The following is a 21280-nucleotide window of genomic DNA, read 5'->3' on the forward strand; positions in this document are numbered from 1 at the left end:
ACTGATTCGGACGTATTATTTAATGGTGAATGAACTGGGTACAAAGAAATCAAACTAAATTGGGTATGGTAAGACAAGGGAGTCAACAATTAATTTCTTTGTTAAAAGGGGCCCCGATCTAAAAAAATTTTTGGAAGCACTGCTTTAAGGTAAACTGCTAAATAGAAGAAGAATAAAGAGTTGACCCTAATTAAGAAAAAAGAAGAAGAGAATAGTGTTTGTGTTTATTTTAGATTTGAAAATGTCAAATTTTGTAAACAAAACATAGGTTATTGAAAAAAATAATTTTTTAAAAATGAAATTTAATAAAATTTGTAGGACTTGCCTTTTAGAAAAAGCAAATTTAAAGCCTTTATTTGAAGCTTGTGTTGCTAACATGTTAATGTCTTGTTCTGCTATACAGGTAATTGCATTTTTCTCTCCATTACTTACATGCCATTCCTATTGGACAAGTATAAAAATATAACAACTACATAATGTGATAAAATTTAAATGCACTGAAAACTAATGAATCCACAATGTCAAGAATTGAAAATAACTGTGTGGAATATATGTTTTCTCAGCTGGTGTTTTTTTAATGTTTTTTCTGGGTTTGGAGGCCATGGTCTGGCATTTACGTTTCTTTCAGACATTTCGTTTATAACTGCGGCAGATATTACCAAAGGTATCGTAGATATAATCTAGCGGTCATAGATATACAATCTCTGGAGTCTGGAGTATCTGTGCTATTCTTAGTCTCAGTGTTCGTTTTAGAATATTTCAGTCAGTGTATTTTGGTAGTTTGATATGCAGTTTTGTATTTTGAAGTGTTGACAGTACACATGTTTATATATGGACTCTCTTCTTTACAATTAAAATTAATCACATTGTCTCAGTGCCAAAATTATGGTAAGGACTATTGTATCCTCATCAGAGAGACATGCAGACAAATTTTAAAGTTTTTGGAAGTTCAATCCAATTATGGTAATAAACAGTATGGCAAGAAAAAGTGTCAATTTTCTAAAATAGCACTGACAACATCAGGACTGAGTGGTTTATCCAAAACAGAAAACTGCTGTTACATCAAGCTCCAGCACAGTACTGTTTGAGGACATAATTGTTGAGGAATTACTGCACAATATCGAAGACAAAATCTAGATGGAAATTTGGATTTCCATGAACAAATTTCCTGAAATGATTTCCATGAAAAAAAAAATGAACAGACCAAAATGGGCCAATCCATCTAAAAGCCAGCTTCCTTGCTTGAAAAATAGCGCCATTAAATACCTAAAAGGTGATATGTGCATTTTAATTTTACCTGGTAAGAAATGTAAATCAGCTGTAGAAAGAGTTAGAGGCACATAGACTTACAGCAACTTTAAAATGGTCCCACTGGAACCTTTCTGTTAAAAACTAACTGACTTTCCAGGCATTGAATAATGTATTACAAAAAATATGTACAAACACTACTACCATTGCAACTGTACTCTGCTCAAAATTCACAAGGAAGATGTTTCTTTAATATTGATTGCCCCACAATTGGCTCTCATATATCTGGACCTCATAGGTAAACTACACTGTGTCATTTGAAGCAACTGTGAAGTAGAGCACTTTGAATGTCATAAAAATCTGATATATCCTATAAATAAATCTGATATATCCCATAATTGTTCGAAAGACAATGATACTATAAAACCATATTTTATTTTAATGATAATATAAATATAATCCATTTGTATAATCCAACTAATAAAATAAGTGGGTGTAGTAAAAATACCTTTTACAAAATTAGGCTTTTATTCACATAAAACGACAGTAGAATTAATTTGAATGACAAAACAATTAATCAATAAAATAAACAATGACAAAAGAATACTAAATTATACTACATTCACCCGGCCCTATTTTTGAACAAAATCTTGCAAATATCGTGGTTTATTTTTAGTTCTAGCTGATTTACGGCTAGATTGAAAATCTGAATTTTCCAATCTTGGTTCATGATTATCATCAGGTACTTGATTCGGTTCTTGAATAGATAAATTTTCTATGTCCTCTGGTATTGATTCAGTTGTGCAATTCTCTAGTGTATTATTTGGACTTTCATTTTCATCTTCATCATTATCTTGATTCAATAATTTCAGGTCACCTCTAGGAGCTAAATGCTTCGTTGAACCTGTACTTTTCTTTCCGTTTGGATACTGTATTAAGGCGTAATCTGAATTGGCTTCTAAAAGATCAACCTCTTCAACTAAAGGATCAAACTTACTTTTTCGTACAAATTTTCTTAGTAATACTTTGTCTGAATCTTTAAGCCATGATGGAATAGAAGTTCCGCTAGTTGATCTTCGCTGATACGTAAACAAACGTTCATGAGGTGTACAATTGGTTGCTGTACACAGTAAACTTCTTATAGAGTGCAGAGCATCTGGTAGAACAGTCTCCCATTTAGTGATGTCTAAATTTTTGGTTTTCAATGCTAGATTCACTGCTTTCCATATAATTCCATTGTATCTTTCGACTTGACCATTTCCTCCAGGGTTATATGGTGTTGTTCTACTTGAAGATATTCCTTTAGAGTGTAGATAATTAATAAATTCTTGTGAAGTAAAGCTAGTTCCCCTGTCAGAATGTATATATGCCGGCATTCCATATAAACAAAACATTTGATTCAAACATTCAATTACTGTCTGACTGGATGTATCTGAGCATGGAAATCTTGAAAATTCATCAATGATTGTAAGCATATAAGAATTTCTAGAACAACTGGGTATTGGACCTTTAAAGTCAATGTTCAATCTTTCGAATGGAGCTGTTGATTTAATTAAATGTGTATCATCTTCTTTCTTATAAAATCTGGGTTTAATTTCTGCACAGATTGGACAAGAGGTAATTACGTGTTTAATTTCATCTAAAGAATAAGGTAAATTTCGAATTTTTACAAAATGGTGCATACGAGTAATCCCAGGATGCGATAAATCGGAATGTAATTGATATAACTTGCTTGTATTATTTATATTATTGCATATTCTTGATAGTGCATCAGCTGCATCATTAGCCTTTCCTGGACGATAGATAATATCATATTTAAAACAAGAAAGCTCCAAACGCCAACGCAAAATTTTTTCATTTTTGATTTTACTTGTATGGTTTGTATTAAACATGAACGAAACTGATTTTTGATCTGTGATTAGTTTGAATTGTCTTCCTAAAAGATAGTGTCTCCACTTTTTCAATGCTTCAACGCAAGCATATGCTTCTTTTTCAATTGCAGAATGTTTTCGTTTAGAATCTGTAAGGGTACGTGAGAAAAAAGCAACGGGTCTTCCAGATTGACTCAGAGTGGCAGCAATAGCAAATTCAGAAGCATCAGTTTCAACAATGAGAATTTCTTTTTCATCAATTGTCCATAGAAGTGCATTAGCTACATCAGTTCTCAACTCCTCAAAGGCAAATACCAAGTCCGGACCTAATGGAAATTTCTTGCAATCTATAAGACCTCTAATTTTTGCTGAAAAATTATTAACCCATTTTGAGTAATGTGAAAACATTCCAAGTGCCCTCTGAAGACTTTTAGAATCATTCGGAACTGGTAAATTTAGTAGAGGCTTCAATCTGTCTGGATCAGGTTTCATTGTAGAGTTTTCTATTGTATATCCCAAAATATTTATAATTTTTTGATTGTAGTGACATTTATTTTGATTTAAAGTTAACCCATATTTTTTAACAGCATTTAAAAAATTCTGTAAATTTAAATCATGTCTATCTTGATCCTCACCACCAACTGTTACATCATCTAAATAAGCGTAAACACCTTGTAGATTTTCTTTTTTTATGATAGAATCAATGGCTCTCTGAAAACATGATACTCCATTGGTAACCCCAAAAGGAATACGACGGAATTGGTAAAGGCCTCCACTTGCCTCGAAAGCTGTAAATGGTTTGTCAGATTCGTAAATTGGTATTTGATGATATGCGTATTTTAAATCAATTGAGCTAAAAATTTTATATTTTGCTATCTTAGACACCAGTGAATCAATATTCGGCAACGGATAAATATCAAGTAATGTGAATCTATTTATTGTTTGAGAGTAATCAACTACCATCCGACGTTTATGATTTTCGTTTTTAGTTACCAACACTTGGGCCCTCCAAGGTGATTTACTTTCTTCAATAATTTCTTCTTTAAGGAGACATTTTATTTCTTGTTTAATAAATTCTTCATCTTCCTGTGAATACCTGCGAGATTTAGTAGCAATAGGGTGACAATTTTCTGTTAAATTGGCAAACAACGAAGGTGGCTTAATTTCAGCTTCAGTAAGACAGCATATCTTAAGAGGTCTTCTTGGTCCTCCAAATTTAACTTCTAAGCTTTCATGTTGTTTCATAATATCTTGACCCAAAATCACATCTGTACAAAGATTGGATAAAACTAAAACTTTTGTTTGATCATATTTTTCTTTATCAATCTGAATGTTTATTAAACAATAGCCTTGAATATTAGCTGAGAATGACATAGATGCCATAGAAACTTGGACCCCTTGTACTTGAAAAATTTTAAGCTTATTTTCAATAGCGAATTCATGATCTAAAAAAGTATCTGAGCTTCCAGTGTCTATTAAAGCATTGGCATCAATTTGGTTAACTGTTACTTTGGCTATACATTTTGAAAGCGATTGAGGTGTTTCCATTGAAGAAGCGATTACCATTGTAGATGCATACGTTGATCTCGTTTGACTTTTCTTTGATTGCATGCACATTTTAAACCAATGTCCAATTTTATGACAGTTTTGGCAAATCGCATCCCTTGCTGGACATACAGATCGAGGATGTCTTGGATGTCCACAAAAATAACAAGTCTGACCAGGTTTTGTTTGAACAGAAGCTAAAGTAGTTTGTTCTGAATTTGGATGACTACAAGATGCTATATTATTTAATGCTGCATTATATGTATCAGATTGTTTTTGAGAATCTTCTAAAGAGCTAGATTTAGATAATGCTTCGTCCAAAGATAAAGAACTAAACTCTAGTAATCTTTGACGTATATTAGATTGAACGAGACCATTAATAAAAGCATCACGAATATAGTCATTTTTATTTTCTTCTGAAGAAACTGCTTTAAAATTACAATTTTTAGCCAAAAGCTTTAACTGTTGTGCATACTGATCTATAGATTCGTTTACTTGTTGTTTTCTTGTAGCTAGAATATGTCTTGCGTAAATCTCATTTGTAGGTTTAATATACAATTCTTCCAAAATTTTGATAGCAGAAATGTATGTTTTTGCTTCGCTTATGTAATCATATACTGAATGTGAGACAAAATTGATTAAAAGCATGTACTTGTCTTTATCTTCTAGCGATTTGTCTGTAGATTTATTGCTTTCCAAAAAATTCTTAAATGTTTCGTACCAGTGTTTAAATTCTTTGGCGGCAGTTTGGGAGTTTGGATCAGCCTCTAGTTTATCAGGTCTAAAGTACTTCTCCATTGTATATTTGGTATATTTATGTGAATAAAATTGTAGTAAAAATGCCTTTTACAAAATTAGGCTTTTATTCACATAAAACGACAGTAGAATTAATTTGAATGACAAAACAATTAATCAATAAAATAAACAATGACAAAAGAATACTAAATTATACTACAGTGGGTAAAAAATGATTCAAAACAACACCATATTGAAATAGTGTAGTTTACCTCCGAGGTCTAGATATGCAATGTTGAATAATATATGAGCCCCTCACAGAAAATGTGGTATAACTCACAAAAGTTTGTTGATGGAATGGTATTTTTCCAATTACAAAAGAACATTGAAATTCAATCATGATGCGCATTCGGTATCCCATATAAATTTCAACAAACACTTGTCAAGAATCTGTCACAACTTGCTCAGTAAGTATTACTTATAGAGATTTTTTAGTTCGTTAACATACAAAATCTTTCATTTACCAAAAGTTAAGATGTATGCAGTTATATCTTTTTTCCTCTGAGCGGCTCATATAATAATGTTATTAAAACTGTCAATTGGTCACTCTGACACTTATGTCAGGGACACACTTCATTGAAAAAATAAGGATATACTAAGGTCCTATCAATATTAGTGTGTTTCGATTTAGGTCCCTTCTTTACTATGGTACAAATTGGTAAGACATTATAATGCATTAGTTATTTGTTTCCAAGAGACAGTACAAACCTTTTCCATCATTTAACTGATAGGGTGGCAATGGCAATACTAAAAATCTATTGAGAACAGTTCTTACAAATTTCTTCATAGAAAAATTCAAAATAATATATCACACCAATATGTGAACCTGAATATTTGGGAGGCAGATTGAAACATATAGAAAATGCATTGGAGCAGAAGGTTTTTCTCTGAGAGGTACCAAAGTGTTCTATAACTTCAAAAAGGAGTATGACAACTGCCACTGTGATAGTAATATTTTATAAAATTCTTCTTCTTCTTCTTCAGTTTATTGGCCTCCACCTACTTGGGTATTTGGCCAGCTCATCGTCTCGGAACAAGGGAAAAATCCCTTATTCACTTACAATTTGGAGTTAGTACATTGTACAATTTGTTTCTTCTTCTTCTTCATCTTTTTCTTCTTCTTCTTTAGTTAACTAGTAATTTTGGTTGGTGTGGGACAAACATGACAAGATAAAAAAAAAATTTCACGCTAGGGGCAACCTCTCTTTCCTTGTCTAAGGGGGCAACTGTCTATCAATACACAATCTTCTTTTTCTTCTTTGATTTAGTAGAAATTTTGAGTTGGCATGGGACAAATACAAAAACTTAACTTTTTTTTCAACGACATTAAACTTTTTTCTCTCGAGGGCAACTGCCGACTACTACACAATCTTATTCTTCTACTTCTTTTTTAGTTTCTGGCAATTTTGAGTTGGCATGGGACAAATTCAACAAAGACACAAACTTTGCTCTCAGGGGCAACTGCCGACCATTACACAATCTTATTCTTCTACTTTTTTTGAGTTTACTGGCAATTTTGAGATGGCATGGGAAATATAACAAGACACAAACTTTTTTCTCTCTTGGGAAACTGCCGACCATTACACAATCTTATTCTTCTATATCTTATTTACAGGCAATTTTGAGTTGGCATGGAATAAATACAACAAAGGCACAAACTTCTCTTATACAGGGCAACACCTGACCATTACACAATCCCATGTTGTTGCCTCAGATAGGTATAGTGAAAGACCCAGGTGATTACAGAATGTTTATATAGAAACAAAAGATTATATTATTCGGTTATACGAATTATATTTTCACGTGTACTTTTGACATATTTTTCAAATTATTTATAATATATTCATTTATGTTATTAATTTACTTTCAATATTTTACTTTCCTCATAACTTAATTTTGTGTATATTCAAAAAATGTATTAAAAGTTTAATAAGAACCAACTGCGGTTTATAAAGAAGGGTTGTAAGGGATATGGGTGTTGGGCACCCATTTTTAGCTAATTCATTATATAAATCAAAATTTTGCACAGTATTAATAGGGCATTCAAGAATCACATGTTGTAAATCTGCTAATTGACCACATTCACAATAAGGATGTTCTACTATCCCCATTTTAAATAGGTGATTTGGAACCAAGCAGTGACCTGTACGCATTCTGATAATAGTTGTTATATGTCTTCTATCTATGTAAGGAACATTGAGATACCAAGGACTATTTTTGAAAACTGGTTGTAGCTGTTGATACCAAATACCTTTATATTTAAAAGATTCCTTCCACTCTTTTTTAAATTCATCCCAGTACATTTTTTTAAAAAAGGGAAAATAGTCATCTTTCTCCACCTTTATGTTTACTGGACAATTGAGACAACGACCTACATTAGCAAGTGAATCAGCTTTAATATTTCCTAATACTCCGGAATGCCCTGGGATCCATGCAATGATAATATCTAAATTAATATTTTTTGCTTCTAATATAAGTCTTTTTGTCATTCCTGAACAACCATTTACTACCTTTAAAGTTTTGTTATTAATTTTCTGGATAGCACTTTGAGAGTCTGTAAAAATGATAGCTTTGTTAATATTTTTTTCTATGCAAATTGATACTGCTTTATTTATTGCGATTATTTCAGCATTACAAATTTGAATATGGCTAAATAACTTGGCGGAAAAATTATACTCTAAGGATGGGATATGTACACCCATACCTGAAGTATTTAATATGGGATCCACTGAACCATCAGTGTAAATCCATGTATATGTATGATATTTTTCACAAAATTCATTATAAAACTTTTGTTGACTATAAATTTCTGTTTTGGTAACTTTAGATGATATAATATTGACTGGTTCTACAAGATATTTTAATTCTATTTCATAAATAGGATTTATTTCTGATTGTTTAATATTTATAATTTCATTTTGGGAATTAATGTTTGCTTCTATTAAATATGGATATTGTCTATATTTCCAATAGCCAATATTTGATTTACAATAATTTGTAATATTATTAATTATTTCCTCTAATGGATTACCCTTTAGTTCTTTAATTTTAAGTAACATTTTCATAGAAAGAATTTTTCTTCTATATTCTAGAGACATTTCACCACATTCAGATAATAATGTATTTGTAGGAGTTGAACGCATACAACCAGTAACAATTCTTAAAGCTTGAAATTGTATAGAATCCAATTTTTTTAAAACCGTTTTGTTTCCAGGTGTTAAGATACTACCAGCATAGTCTAGATGTGATCTCACTAAACCTTTATAAATGGTTATTAGGGTCTTAGGATCCGATCCCCACCAGGTTCCACATAATGCTCTCATTATATTAAGCCCCTTCTCCGATTTATTGCAAGTATTCTGAATGAACTCTGACCAGTTTAAAGACCCAGTTAAATTAGCCCCTAAGTATTTAACTGATTCGGACCAGTGAATTATATTATTATTATACATAATATAAGGAATATATTTGTAACTTTTCCTTTTTCTGAACAATACAGCTGATGATTTATTAATAGAAATTTGTAAATTATGCTCAGTTACCCAAGCATGAATCTTTTTTAAATTATCATTTATCTCTGTTATTAGTTTATTTGGATCTTCTCCTATTATTGTCATAACTATATCATCTGCATATTGAATTAATTGAGCCCTACCTAATGGAACTTGGTGAATATTTTTGGTATAGATGTTAAATAATGTGGGGCTTAGTGGGGATCCTTGCGCTAAACCTAAATTGGATACCTTTGGGCCAATTATATTATTCTTACAATCTTTAATAAAAATTTCCCTATTATTTAAAAATGCAAAAATAAGATTTACTAAATCAATCGGAATATTCATCTCTATTAGTTTTTCATACATCAAATATATATTAACATTATCATAAGCTGCTTTGATATCCAAAAATACTGCAATTAACTTTTTATTCTTACTAAAGGCTTCCAATACTTTATGTGTTAGTAGATTTACTGCCTCCATACTTCCTTTTCCTCTTCTAAAACCTATCTGTAATTTAGGCAGTAATCTATTGCCCTCTATAAACCACTCTAACCTATTTTTTATAAGATTTTCTATTATTTTTCCCACACATGATGACAATGCAATAGGTCTATAATTCTCCCACAATCCTATATTTTTCAGTGGTTTTAATATAGGTATTATTAATATTTGTTTCCACTGATATGGAATAGTCGCTGTTAATAAAAGTTTATTATAAAACTTTAAAAGTAATGACAAAGCAATATTAGGAAGATTTTTGATCATTGAGTAGGAAATTTGATCTAAACCAGAGGCTTTATCCTTTTTTATGTTTAAAATGTTTTGTATCTCTGCCATAGAGAATGGTTCAGTAATTACTGTTGATTGGGAGAATATTAAAGCTAGGATCTATATTAGTGATTGACATATTATCTAATATTTGTAATGCTACAGTTGGATTTGGTAATTTATTTGTATTACTCGAATTTTGATTATTTTTAAATTTTTTAACGGTTTTCCAAACTTTACTAGTAGGAGTATCCCTGTTAATAGAAGAGCAGAATTCTCTAAAACTATCCTTTTTCTTGCGTTTTAAATTCCTTTTGACATATGCTTTTATTTTTTTATACTCTATATAATTCTCTATGGTTGAATTACTTTGATAATTCTTGATAGCATTCCTTCTTAAGCATATTAATTCATCACACTCTGCATCCCACCAGGGATTACTTTTTGTAGTGGATGTTCTAGTTTTATAAAAAGGAATAGTTTTAGAAGCCGCATCATTAATAATATTAATTAACTCTTTATAATCTACCTCATCCCTACAATTATTTACTAATGAGTTTTCTATATACTGATAATATTGACCCCAGTTAGCCCTTTTGTAATTTCTTTCATTAGAGATTTTTAGTTGGCTAACATTATTTAAATTTTGTTGATTTATATTAATTTTGCAAATCGTTGGAAAATGATCGCTACCTCCAGTATCCTCATATACTTCCCATACACTATTCATAGCCAATACAGCAGACGAAATGGTCAGATCCACTGCGGATGGATTTTGACCTGGTTGACCCAATCTTGTAGGTGTACCATCATTAAGCACTACTAAATTTTCCTCTTCAATAATTTTTATTAAAATTTTACCATTTATATCAGAATGATTACTTCCCCACAGTGGATGATGGCCATTCAGATCTCCCATGATTATGAATGGATGGTGAAGAGAATGTAGTACCTCTTTAAAACCATTTTCCTGTATCTTAATGCCAGATGGGTTATATACATTCAGAATCTGTATATCATATTCTTCTAAGAGAATACCAATGGCTTGAAAATTTTTATGAGACCTTGAATTATCTATGTTAGTTCTGCTATGTATAATTTTTGATTTTATTAAAGTTGCAATTCCCCCATAATTATCATTACGATCATCTCTATGTATTATATAGTTATTAATGGTAAAATAAAAATCTGGTTTCAGCCAGGTTTCATTTAATATAATTATGTCCGGGTCTATTTCTTTGATAAAAATTAACAAGCTATCTCTATTACTATTAACACTGTGCAAATTCCATTGTAAAATTGATAATTTACAGTTACTAATATTCTGAGTCATCGTCATCATTTATTTTATTTAAGGTATTTAAATTTGTAACATTATTTAGCCGGGTCATAAAACTTAAAACATGAGATCTATCAGAATCTTCTAGGTTTCTTGCTAGATTTATTATATCGTCTAACATATTAGAGTGGTCCCTATCAATCCGATATGAGTCCAGTCGCTGAGAAGTCATTCCCCTACTAGATCCTTCTATAGAATCAGAAACGTGATATGTATTATTTGTACTTGTTCCTATTATTGGAGATGTATTATACAATCTGCCGTTTGGACTTATTAAACATTCTTGATAGGATTTTTTATCATATGTTTGTTTTATATCTGTATTTTTTCTTTTTTTGTTATTACTTACTGTCTCCCTGTATGTACTTTTCTTACGACTCACGTCAATGTTATGTATGTCCCTTCTCTGATTAATAGCTACCTCATTATCTTCAGATCTAATATTTTTTAATGCAGGAAAATCCTGTTTGTATTTTACAAATTCTTGGTTTTTATTTATTTTAGGAAAGACTTCTGATGCTTCATAAAATGATAAATTATCTAGTGACATATATTCCCTAATATTTTTTTGTCTTTTATACTCTGGACAGCTCCTGTTTGTGCTATTATGCTCATTACTATCACAATGTATACATTTAGTGAAACAAATTATGGACCCCCTCTCATGTTCTGAAGAACCGCAATTTAAGCATTTACTTTTGTTACTTTTACAGATTTTTTTTACGTGACCATAATTTAAACAATTATAACATTGAACAACCGGTAATATATAAGGAAGAACCCTATGTTCTATGCCACAAATATATATACTTTTTGGTAAAGTAGTTCCCGAGAAGGTGATACTTATGGTACCTGTAGGTATATATTCAGCCTCTATATTTTTAGTAGTGATCGCATTATTTTCTAATGAACTTTCCTGATTAGATGTGGTGATTCTATTGGAATTCTTTTTTTTTTCGTACTTAATCTTCTAGCTTCAATAATTTTACAATTATCAATTTTTGTTTCAGAATATTTGACAATCATTTCATCTGTAAAACTCTTATCGATAAATCTTACTACCCCCTTACAGGTAACATTTTTATATGGAATAAATAAATCATAACCCTTCTTTATAACCGCTTCATTCTTTAAAAATTTATTGGCTTCTGAACTAGTTATAAATTCCACACTAATTCGATTTTTACCTTTTTTATTAATTTTTTTAATAGAATTTAATTGAAGATCAAAAATTTCTCGTGCAATAGCCAAGTAATTATAATTTCCTATATTTTTGTCACTATTGCTGGAAATGTATACTTCATACGGACCTTTATCTTTATAACTATAATCAGAAACCTTTTGTAAAGGTTTTTTAAGTGGTTTTTCAGTATTTATCTCACCACGTGAGGTTAAATTTTCAGATTCCATCTTTTCGCCTAGATTATAAGATATGTTTTTAATTTGATTTTCAAGTTTGTCTAACGGGGGAGGTCCCCCGCTAGTTTCTGCCATAATGGAAACCCCCTTAAACCCCCTAGTTAGTAGAAACTTTTACTTTTACGTACTTCAAATTCAATTAAGTAATTTATAATTTATTTAAGAGAAAGAATAAGTTAAATTTAGGATGTATTAATACTGAATATTTACCGTTTACACACTCTGTAATCGCTTAACCCTCCACCAACCTTTTTTTCCTTTCTCTGGTAGATGGACGTTGAACAACTCCAAAACTGACCTCCAAATAACTCCAGAAGTGTTAATATTACTGAAAAAGTATAAAAACTTTCTTCCGATAATGAAAACTTGGCAGTTCAATTTGAATTTTTTTGACCTTTTATAAAATTCTCCTCTGACAGTTTGACTCCAATACGTCTAAAGGTGGGAAACTATATCAATATAATGTAAATTTATAGGTTTCTATTGATAATTTCCCATTCCCACCTCTACTAGTTTCATCTCTTTTTATTTTTTGTGTTTTCCGTTTTTTGTGTTATTTTGATGGTTATTTAGTTATTAGTGCACCCATCACTGTCTACTTAAAAATCATTTTAGGTTATACAGGGAGATGGTTTACCTAATCAGATCTGTACCCAATGTCTACAAAGTGTAAACAGGGCCTATACATTTAAACAACTTTGTGAAAAATCTGACATGGCATTGAGAAGTTATTTAAGCATTAACTTACAACCAATTGCTTTGCCTACCGAAAATCTTATTAATGAAGTAAAGAGTGATTTATTTAGTACTAGTGAAGTTCTGCAACAGAGTTCTTTATTTCAAGATATCTTCAATGATGCCACTACGCATTCCTTTGTTGAAACTTTTACAAATCAGAATACTAGCACAGGTAATATTTTTTCACTTTTATCTATTTTTATATTTTCTTTACTAGGAAAGATTGGTAGTCATAACAACAAAACTATTTCTATTTATGCGCCTGCTTAACTGGACCAATTGGTCAATGCTGTTCAATCATTTTATGTTTTGTTTTCACCCAATTTTGAAAAAATGTGAAAACTTGGAATTATCCACGTCCGTCTGTTGGTCCGTGAACACAACTCCTCTGTCATTATACCAGGTAGAATGACAAATGAGGTGTCAAATGAAAGCTTATAATCCAAGGATGGTACTAAAGGTGAGAAATTTGACCTAGACTGTCTGTCCTTCTGTTTGTCCGACCGCGATTGGTCTCATTTTAGCTCATTTAGTTCCGGTTTTGACGTCATTTCTGTTGAAACAATGATAACCCACAGTTTAGTAAAAATGACCCAAAATTTGTAAAACCGTATATCAATTGACACAAAGTTACACGAAGAGTTCAAATATCGACTTCCAGTTCTACTTTCGATTACTTTGTGTGAAAACCTAGAACTTACGAAGTCCAATTAATTACCTTCACCTTTTTTCTTCTTATTTTTAACTTTTTTAAATCAAATACATTTAATTAATTTAATAACAATAAACGCCGTCAGCTGAGCCAAAATAAAAAGCAGAAAAGCGACATCAGTACTGATAAGAACCACATTATTTGGAAGCGGAAAGAAAACAGGGCCGGCCTAAGAGATATTTCAAATACGGCAGACAACATCAAAAATAGAGAAAATATTTTGAGGTTTTAGGAAGGTAGACACCAGCCAGCTCGGAAGACAGGGAAGGGTGAGCTTGAATTGAGTAGGGTTCACGCCTTATGAACTGCAGTCGAGACGCGGTGGATGCCTAACCTGATTCAATTCAAATAAAAATGGAGAAACAAAGCGAATTGGACGGAGAGACATTGATGACGACCAGGAAAGGACATGGAACATCCAGTAATATGAAAGAGCAAACAACGAGGAAAACTAATAACAAGGAAGAAAAGAAAAATGAAATCAAATGTCAAACGAGAATAGGTACATGGAATATAACCTCGATAACAGGAAAGGAACGTGAATTAACAGAGGAAATGGAAAGATTTGAGCTGCAGTTGATAGGAGTAAGCGAGACGAAAAAAGTAGGAAATGGAATTGTCGATATCGGAGGGCAGCACATACTATACTATTCCGGAGTTCAGATAGGACAAAGGGCAAAAGAAGGCGTGGGAATAGTTGTACCGAAAGAAATGAATAGAAGAATAACCAAATTCAAACCAGTATCATCAAGAACCATATACATAAAAATAAGTTAGAAGAAGAAGAATGTCACATAATACAGGTATATGCACCGGTAGAAGGGACAGAGCATGAAAAAAACAGAACTATTCTATGATGAGATACAGAAACTTATTGATGAGATACAAGTAGTGATGAGCGAGACTGGTCTTGGTCTTGCGGTCTTGGTCTTGGTCTTGCAGCAAGACCAAGACCAAGACCGCCTTTTGGTTGCAAGAACAAGACCAAGACCAAGCTTGCAAGAACAAGACCAAGACCAAGACCGAACCTTGCAAGACCACGCAAGACCAAGACCAACCTGCAAGACTCTTGCACTTTTTTGAGAAAAATTGGTTTTTATTATTTAACTTTATTTTTTTAGTTCAATAATATATACTGACATTGTAAGAAACCTTAAACAATATCGAATTTTTAAAATACATAATATTTTGGTTATATTTTTAAGTCGTTTTGATTAAGTCAAACGGTTTGCATTTTTTCAACCTTCAAAGTGTTCAGAAGGCAAGTTTTCAAACGGCGACAGTTCAAGGACAATTGAAATTACTTGTAAGACAAAAAAATGTTATTATAGATAGGGTAATCCATTTAAAAAAAAAATGCAATTAAAAACGGTTTTTATGTACCAGTAGTTTTCGCTTTTTTGTCTAATAAAAATACTGACACTTATTTCAATTCTTTTCGCATAATCGAGGAAAAATTTAGGTCGTTAAATTTAAAATGAATACAAAAAATATCATAATAGATTTTGAAAAGGGATTCACAATGCTGTGAAAGCATTGTGGCCTGAATAAAAAATAACTGGTTGTCGATTGTAATGTGTCAAGCTTGGTATCGCAAAATCCAAAGCTTAGGTTCAGTTTCTGAATATAATGACAAAAATTCCGATACTGGGAAATTTTTAAAATTATTTTTTGGATTAATTTTTTACAATCAACGAACGCTGGAAGTTGAATTATTTGTGAAAATCCCGGATGACAAACGTGTAAAGAATTTTACTGATTTCATAGTTGAAAACTATTTGGAAGAATCTAGGTTTTCCCCAGAAAGGGCCAGTAGTACAAATAGTATGTGCCGCACTTGAAATGCATGCTCATCATTTCAGTGTGTTTTAAATTCTAGTTTTTACTACCAGCATCCGAATATTTTCAACTTTTTAAATGTCATAATAGGTATTCAATCAAAAAATATGTGAAAATAAAAAGTGCGAATAACTCGTGTTACGAGAGCAATGTAGTTTAAATAAAATTAAAGAACTGCAAGATAACAAATTACAGAATTAAGCGTTTATAACTCCCCATTAGGTTTAGTTATTATGTTATAGTATTAGGTCTATAAATATGTATGGTAAATATGTACGTATTTACTAAAAAGTATGTTTTAGTTAGTTTATAAAAAAAGTTAATTATATTAAATAATGATTAAATATAGTAAAAAATATTTGATTTTTGTGTTCTCCTAAAAAAATTTAATTTATGTTCTTAAATTTGACCCTCGTAGGATAACTACAGTTTTCGAGTGAAAGGAGCAGATCATTATCTGTTAACAACTATAAACCGTTTATCCCTTTTCGTAAAATCCGCGAATTGAAGGTCCCCGACCATTTGTGGCAACTTTTTAGAAGCTCTTTTTCTTTAACATTTTATTAAAATACAGGGGCAATAAACAATAATCCAGACTCAAGACTTGGTCTGAAGGCAGGCGGCAGAACAACACAACGTGACACAACCGAAGGCCGGCAATTGCAACAAGGGTTGTAAATGCAGGTTTTTCCTACTGATAAACATTACCATTATAAAAATATACTCTAATCTCTTTACATAGAGAGAAATAATTAGGTCATTAGGTGAATGTATAATGTTAAAATTGGTATCCGTTTGAAACTACATTCTACATTCTTTTAAAATTTTAAAGCAAAAAATATAGTTTCATTCTTCACATCTTTATTAATTTCAATGTACATTTTATTCGAAATTGTTTGGTTCAAATTATTACTACCAAAAAAGCAAGACCAGCAAGACTCTTGCAGCAAGACCAAGACCAAGAACAAGACCGGCTAGTGCAAGACCAAGACCAAGACTGCCTTTTAGCTGCAAGACCAAGACCAAGACCAAGCTTGCAAGAACAAGACCAAGACCAAGACTAGCCTGGTCTTGGTCTTGTTCTTGTTTTGCTCATCACTAGATACAAGAGGAAAGCAAAAACATCATTTTACTAGGAGACTGGAATGCACGAATAGGAAATGATGAAAATATGGCATTAGGCTGCTTGGGAAGGTATGGAGAAGAGACGATAAATAGAAATGGTAGAAGAATGATAAGTTTCTGCCAAATAAATGACTTATTAATAGGTAATTCATTCTGGTATCAACCGAGAAACGAAAAATATACATAAGTAGCAGAAGAAAGAAATGCGAGAAGCATAATTGACTACATAGTATATCCTCGAGACGCAGAACTAACGATACAAGATATAAAAACAGAGAACGAAGCCGAACTCGGTACCCAACACAGACTAGTGACAGCAGAGATAAACATGAAACTAATGGAAATAATAGAGAGTCCTCAATATACAAGAATAGCAATACATAAGATGAAAAGTATGGAAATGAGGAAGTTATACCAAAGAGCGACAGATAAAATACTCGAGCAGCATGAAAACAATGAGGAAATATGGAATATGGAAAAGAGATGGAAAAAATTGAGAGACACATTATGGAACACTGCAAAACAAGTATGTGGAATAAGAAAGAATGGGAAGAATAATAAAAGAACTGGATGGTGGAATAAGGAAATAAAGCAAGCTGTAAAAAAGAAGAAAGAAATGTGGAAGCGATACATAAACACAAATGAAGAGCAAGACAGAGACGAATACAGAAGACAGAGAAATATAGTGAAAGAACTAGTAAAAGATGCGAAGAAGAAGAGCTGGAAGGAATTCGGTGAAGAATTGAACGAAGGTTTTGGGAATAACAATAAAAGTTTTGGAATAAAATAAGAAGCACGAAAGGAACAAAAAGGAAACAAATAAGAGGAATTCGAAATGAGCGAAATGAATTGAAAACAAACATACAAGACATACTAACCATATATGGAATAAGCACTATAAAGAAAAATTCGAGGCAAGTAACCAACAAAATGAGGAGAGAGGACAGCAGGCAAGAGAAGTGGATAGAGACAATCGAGTAGACGAAATTCATATCAAAGATATTGAAGAAGGATTGGCAAGAATAAAGATTGGAAGAGCGGGAGGTGCCGATGACATAGATCCGGAGATGATGAAATACGTGGGAGAACGAGGCAAGCTTTGGCTACTGGAAATAATGAGGGAAGCATGGAGAACAGAAAAGATACCGGAAGACTGGGAAGAAAATTTATTGATACCAATACACAAGAAAGGAGATGAAGCGGAATGTGATAACTATAGGGCTATATGCTTATCATCAGTGGCATATAAAGTCTACACCGGGATAATAGAAAGGAAGCTCAGGAAGGAACTGGAAGGAAAACTAGAAGAAGAACAAGCGGCTTTTAGGAAGGAAAGAGGAACAACAGATAATATATACATACTGAGAAATATAATTGAAAGGAAAAACGAAATAGGAGAAGACTTATATATTACGTTTATAGATATTAAAGCTGCTTTTGATTCTATAAATAGAGAAGTAATATAGTCAGTAATGGATGATCTGCAAATCCCGCAAAAGATAGTAAGCGTGGTAAAAAGTACATATAGAAACGTACTTGCTAAAGTACAAATAAACGGAAACAGATCGCCAATAATAAACCTAAGGAGAGGAATAAAACAAAGGGACAGTCTCAGTCCAGTTTTGTTTATATTAGTAATGGATAGAGTAATGAAGAGCGCTAAAAGAAGATCAATTACAGTCAATAATAGGGTACAGGAATTTAGTACCAGTGAGAATGGAGGGATTACTATATGCAGATGACTTAGTACTAATAGCAGACAATAAAGAGAAAATGCAAAAATTAATCGATATCTGGGTGGAGGAAATAGAAAATTTGAAAATGGAGGTAAATGTAAAGAAAACGAAGACCATGATAGTAACCCAAAAGAAAAGGGAAGAAATAAACCAAACGATATTTAGGTGCAAAAACGAAATAATAGAAACAGTCTCGACGTTTGAATATCTTGGAGTAATAATATCAGAGGATGGAAAGATAGATCAAGAAATCTCATACAGAGCGAAAAAAGCAAATAAGATTTACTATGCACTAAATAAAACAATATTTGGAAAGGAAGAAATAGATAAAGAAATAAAACTGAAGGTATACAACGCAATCTCTGTACCAACTTTAATATATGCAAGTGAGACCTGGGTAAACAATGCAAAAATAGACAGTACAATAAACGCAGCGGAGATGAAGCAGTTAAGAAAAATAGCAGGAAAAACGAAATTGGACAAAATAAGAAATGAAGCTATTAGAAAAAGACTGAAACAGGAATCGATAATAACCAAGATACACAAAAGAAAATTAAAATGGTATGGACACATTAACAGAATGGACCAGGGAAGACTACCAAAGCAGGTGATGGAATCGAAAAGATATGGTAAAAGAAGGAAAGGGAGGCCAAGGAAGAGATGGATCGATCAGATTATAGATATTGGACAGGAAAAAGGAAAAACACATCAACAATGAAAGAGTTAGCAAAGGACCGCAAGAAATGGAAGGGATGGATAGAAGATGAATAAAACCTCCGACGCCCCTGAGGGGCATAAGGAGTTTCGAGAAAGAAGAAGAAGAAGATTTTTAACTTTTTTACTCAAGATTAATTGTTTTGGTTCACATATTTGATATGTTCTTTACAGCTACTTACTACAATTATTGCAGTATACAGAGAGGGGCTAAATTATGGAATAAATTCATTTTCTTTAAAATATACGACTTTGGAGAAAAATCCCGAAACAGGTCGATTTTTATTTTTAAATTACAATTTTTTGGCATATATTTCATACTAGTGACATCATCCATCTGAGCGTGATGACGTAATCGATGATTTTTTTAAATGGGAATAGTGACACCTCAATTCTCTATTCAGTAATATAAACAATAATAATATTATTTATACAGGGTGACCAAAAAAATAATTTTTGGATTAAATTAATTGACGCAATAGGAAAAATGTATGTAATTTATTTAACTCAAAATACATTGTACTGCTGTCAGTAAATAGAAAAAAACGTTTATTTTACAAATAAACATTTCTTTTCGCTTAAATTAAATCACAAACAGCCTCCCACCTATCTCTTGGCAGTTTGAACATTTAATTTAAGCGAAATGCAATGTTTATTTGCCAAATAAACATTTTTTTCTATTTTCTGACAGCGATAGAAAGTATTTTGAGTTAAATAAATTGCATACATTCTTCTTTTTTCGTCAATTATTTTAATTCAAAAATGATTTTTTTGACCACCCTGTATAAATAATGATATTAATGTTTATATTACTGAATAGAGATTTACACACTATTCCTATTTAAAAAATCATCTATTACGTCATCACTCTCAGATGGATGACGTCACTAGTTTTTCTCCAGACTTCCATTTTTCAGAAAATTAATTTATTCCATAATTTAGCTCCTCTCTGTATATGTCAAATGTGGCTCTATCGTTAGGCCAAATGTCCACTTAGCCCCGAATAAGATGCATTGAAAAAAATATACAATGTAAGTAATGCCAATGAAGTTAGCAAAAACAAGAAAACATAAACTTCAAATTTGAAAAAGTAACGACATTCAACTAAATGGGAGTAACCATGGGAACACTTGGAAAAGAAAGAATTCAGAAAAGACTCTAAAGACAAATCAAGCCTTCAAAAGAAACAGAAAGATGTGGATTAAAACAGAAACAACAGTAATGAACACAAAAAAAGAACATTGTTCTAAAGCTATTATCTTGTGGTATCTTAATGCAATTCACTATTTTTGTTGGGAATAAGCCACAATTTTATTTTAAAATAAACTTTTTTGACGTGTCGATTTTCACTGTTCAATGTTGATAACGATTACTAAAGTGTTGCTTATTTCTAACAAAAATAGTGTATTTCAAAAAGAACAACAGTTGAGACTACTCAAAAGGAAAATAGTATGTCCATTCTTGAGTTCTGATATCACCTAATACGGAGAAAAAATATTAGAAAGAAACGAAAACAAAAACATAGTGAGAATAATTAAGTCACTCATCTAGGAGCCCCAGAATAAGATAGGACACTTCATCAGAAGATCCGCAAACGAGATGATAAAAAAGTTAGGAGATGGATCTCAATCCAAAGAAGAAGCCAAGGAAGACCTAGAACAAGATGGTGCGATTGAAAACAACAAAACGCGAAACAGTGGAAAGAGAAATGCAGAAATGGGAAGAAATAGAGACATATGGGAAGAAATGTAGAGAAAGGGGAATAATCCACCTCAAAATGAGATAATCCACAAAAGCTTATGGCCAAAATGGGATAATCCACTATAATCCGAAGAAATTGAAAGGCGATGGCGGTGATGATGATTTTGCCCAAAATAATCTTTTTAAATTTGTTTCTTTACTGCTCAAATGACTTTATCGTTTGAAAGTGC

The 21280-nt window shown here is 31.9% G+C and overlaps 1 protein-coding gene across 3 annotated transcripts in view; it reads left to right on the top strand.

Annotated features, from left to right (window-relative positions):
* The first annotated feature begins 37 nt into the window (after window positions 1-37).
* Window positions 38-21280, top strand: part of LOC126884532 (zinc finger protein OZF-like) — a 91742-nt gene continuing 70499 nt past the window's right edge. Inside the window, exons 1-2 of one of the 3 annotated variants that reach the window (XM_050650487.1) lie at window positions 38-149; window positions 13101-13395. In XM_050650487.1, the coding sequence (XP_050506444.1) occupies window positions 13200-13395 (196 nt within the window). In that variant the 5' untranslated portion in view covers window positions 38-149; window positions 13101-13199. Of the gene's footprint in view, window positions 150-228; window positions 404-715; window positions 1274-13100; window positions 13396-21280 lie in introns of those variants that run through there. The other 2 variants (XM_050650485.1, XM_050650486.1) reach the window with 2 other exon arrangements.

This window comes from Diabrotica virgifera, chromosome 5, assembly GCF_917563875.1.
Source record: "Diabrotica virgifera virgifera chromosome 5, PGI_DIABVI_V3a".
Lineage (NCBI taxonomy): Eukaryota > Metazoa > Arthropoda > Insecta > Coleoptera > Chrysomelidae > Diabrotica > Diabrotica virgifera.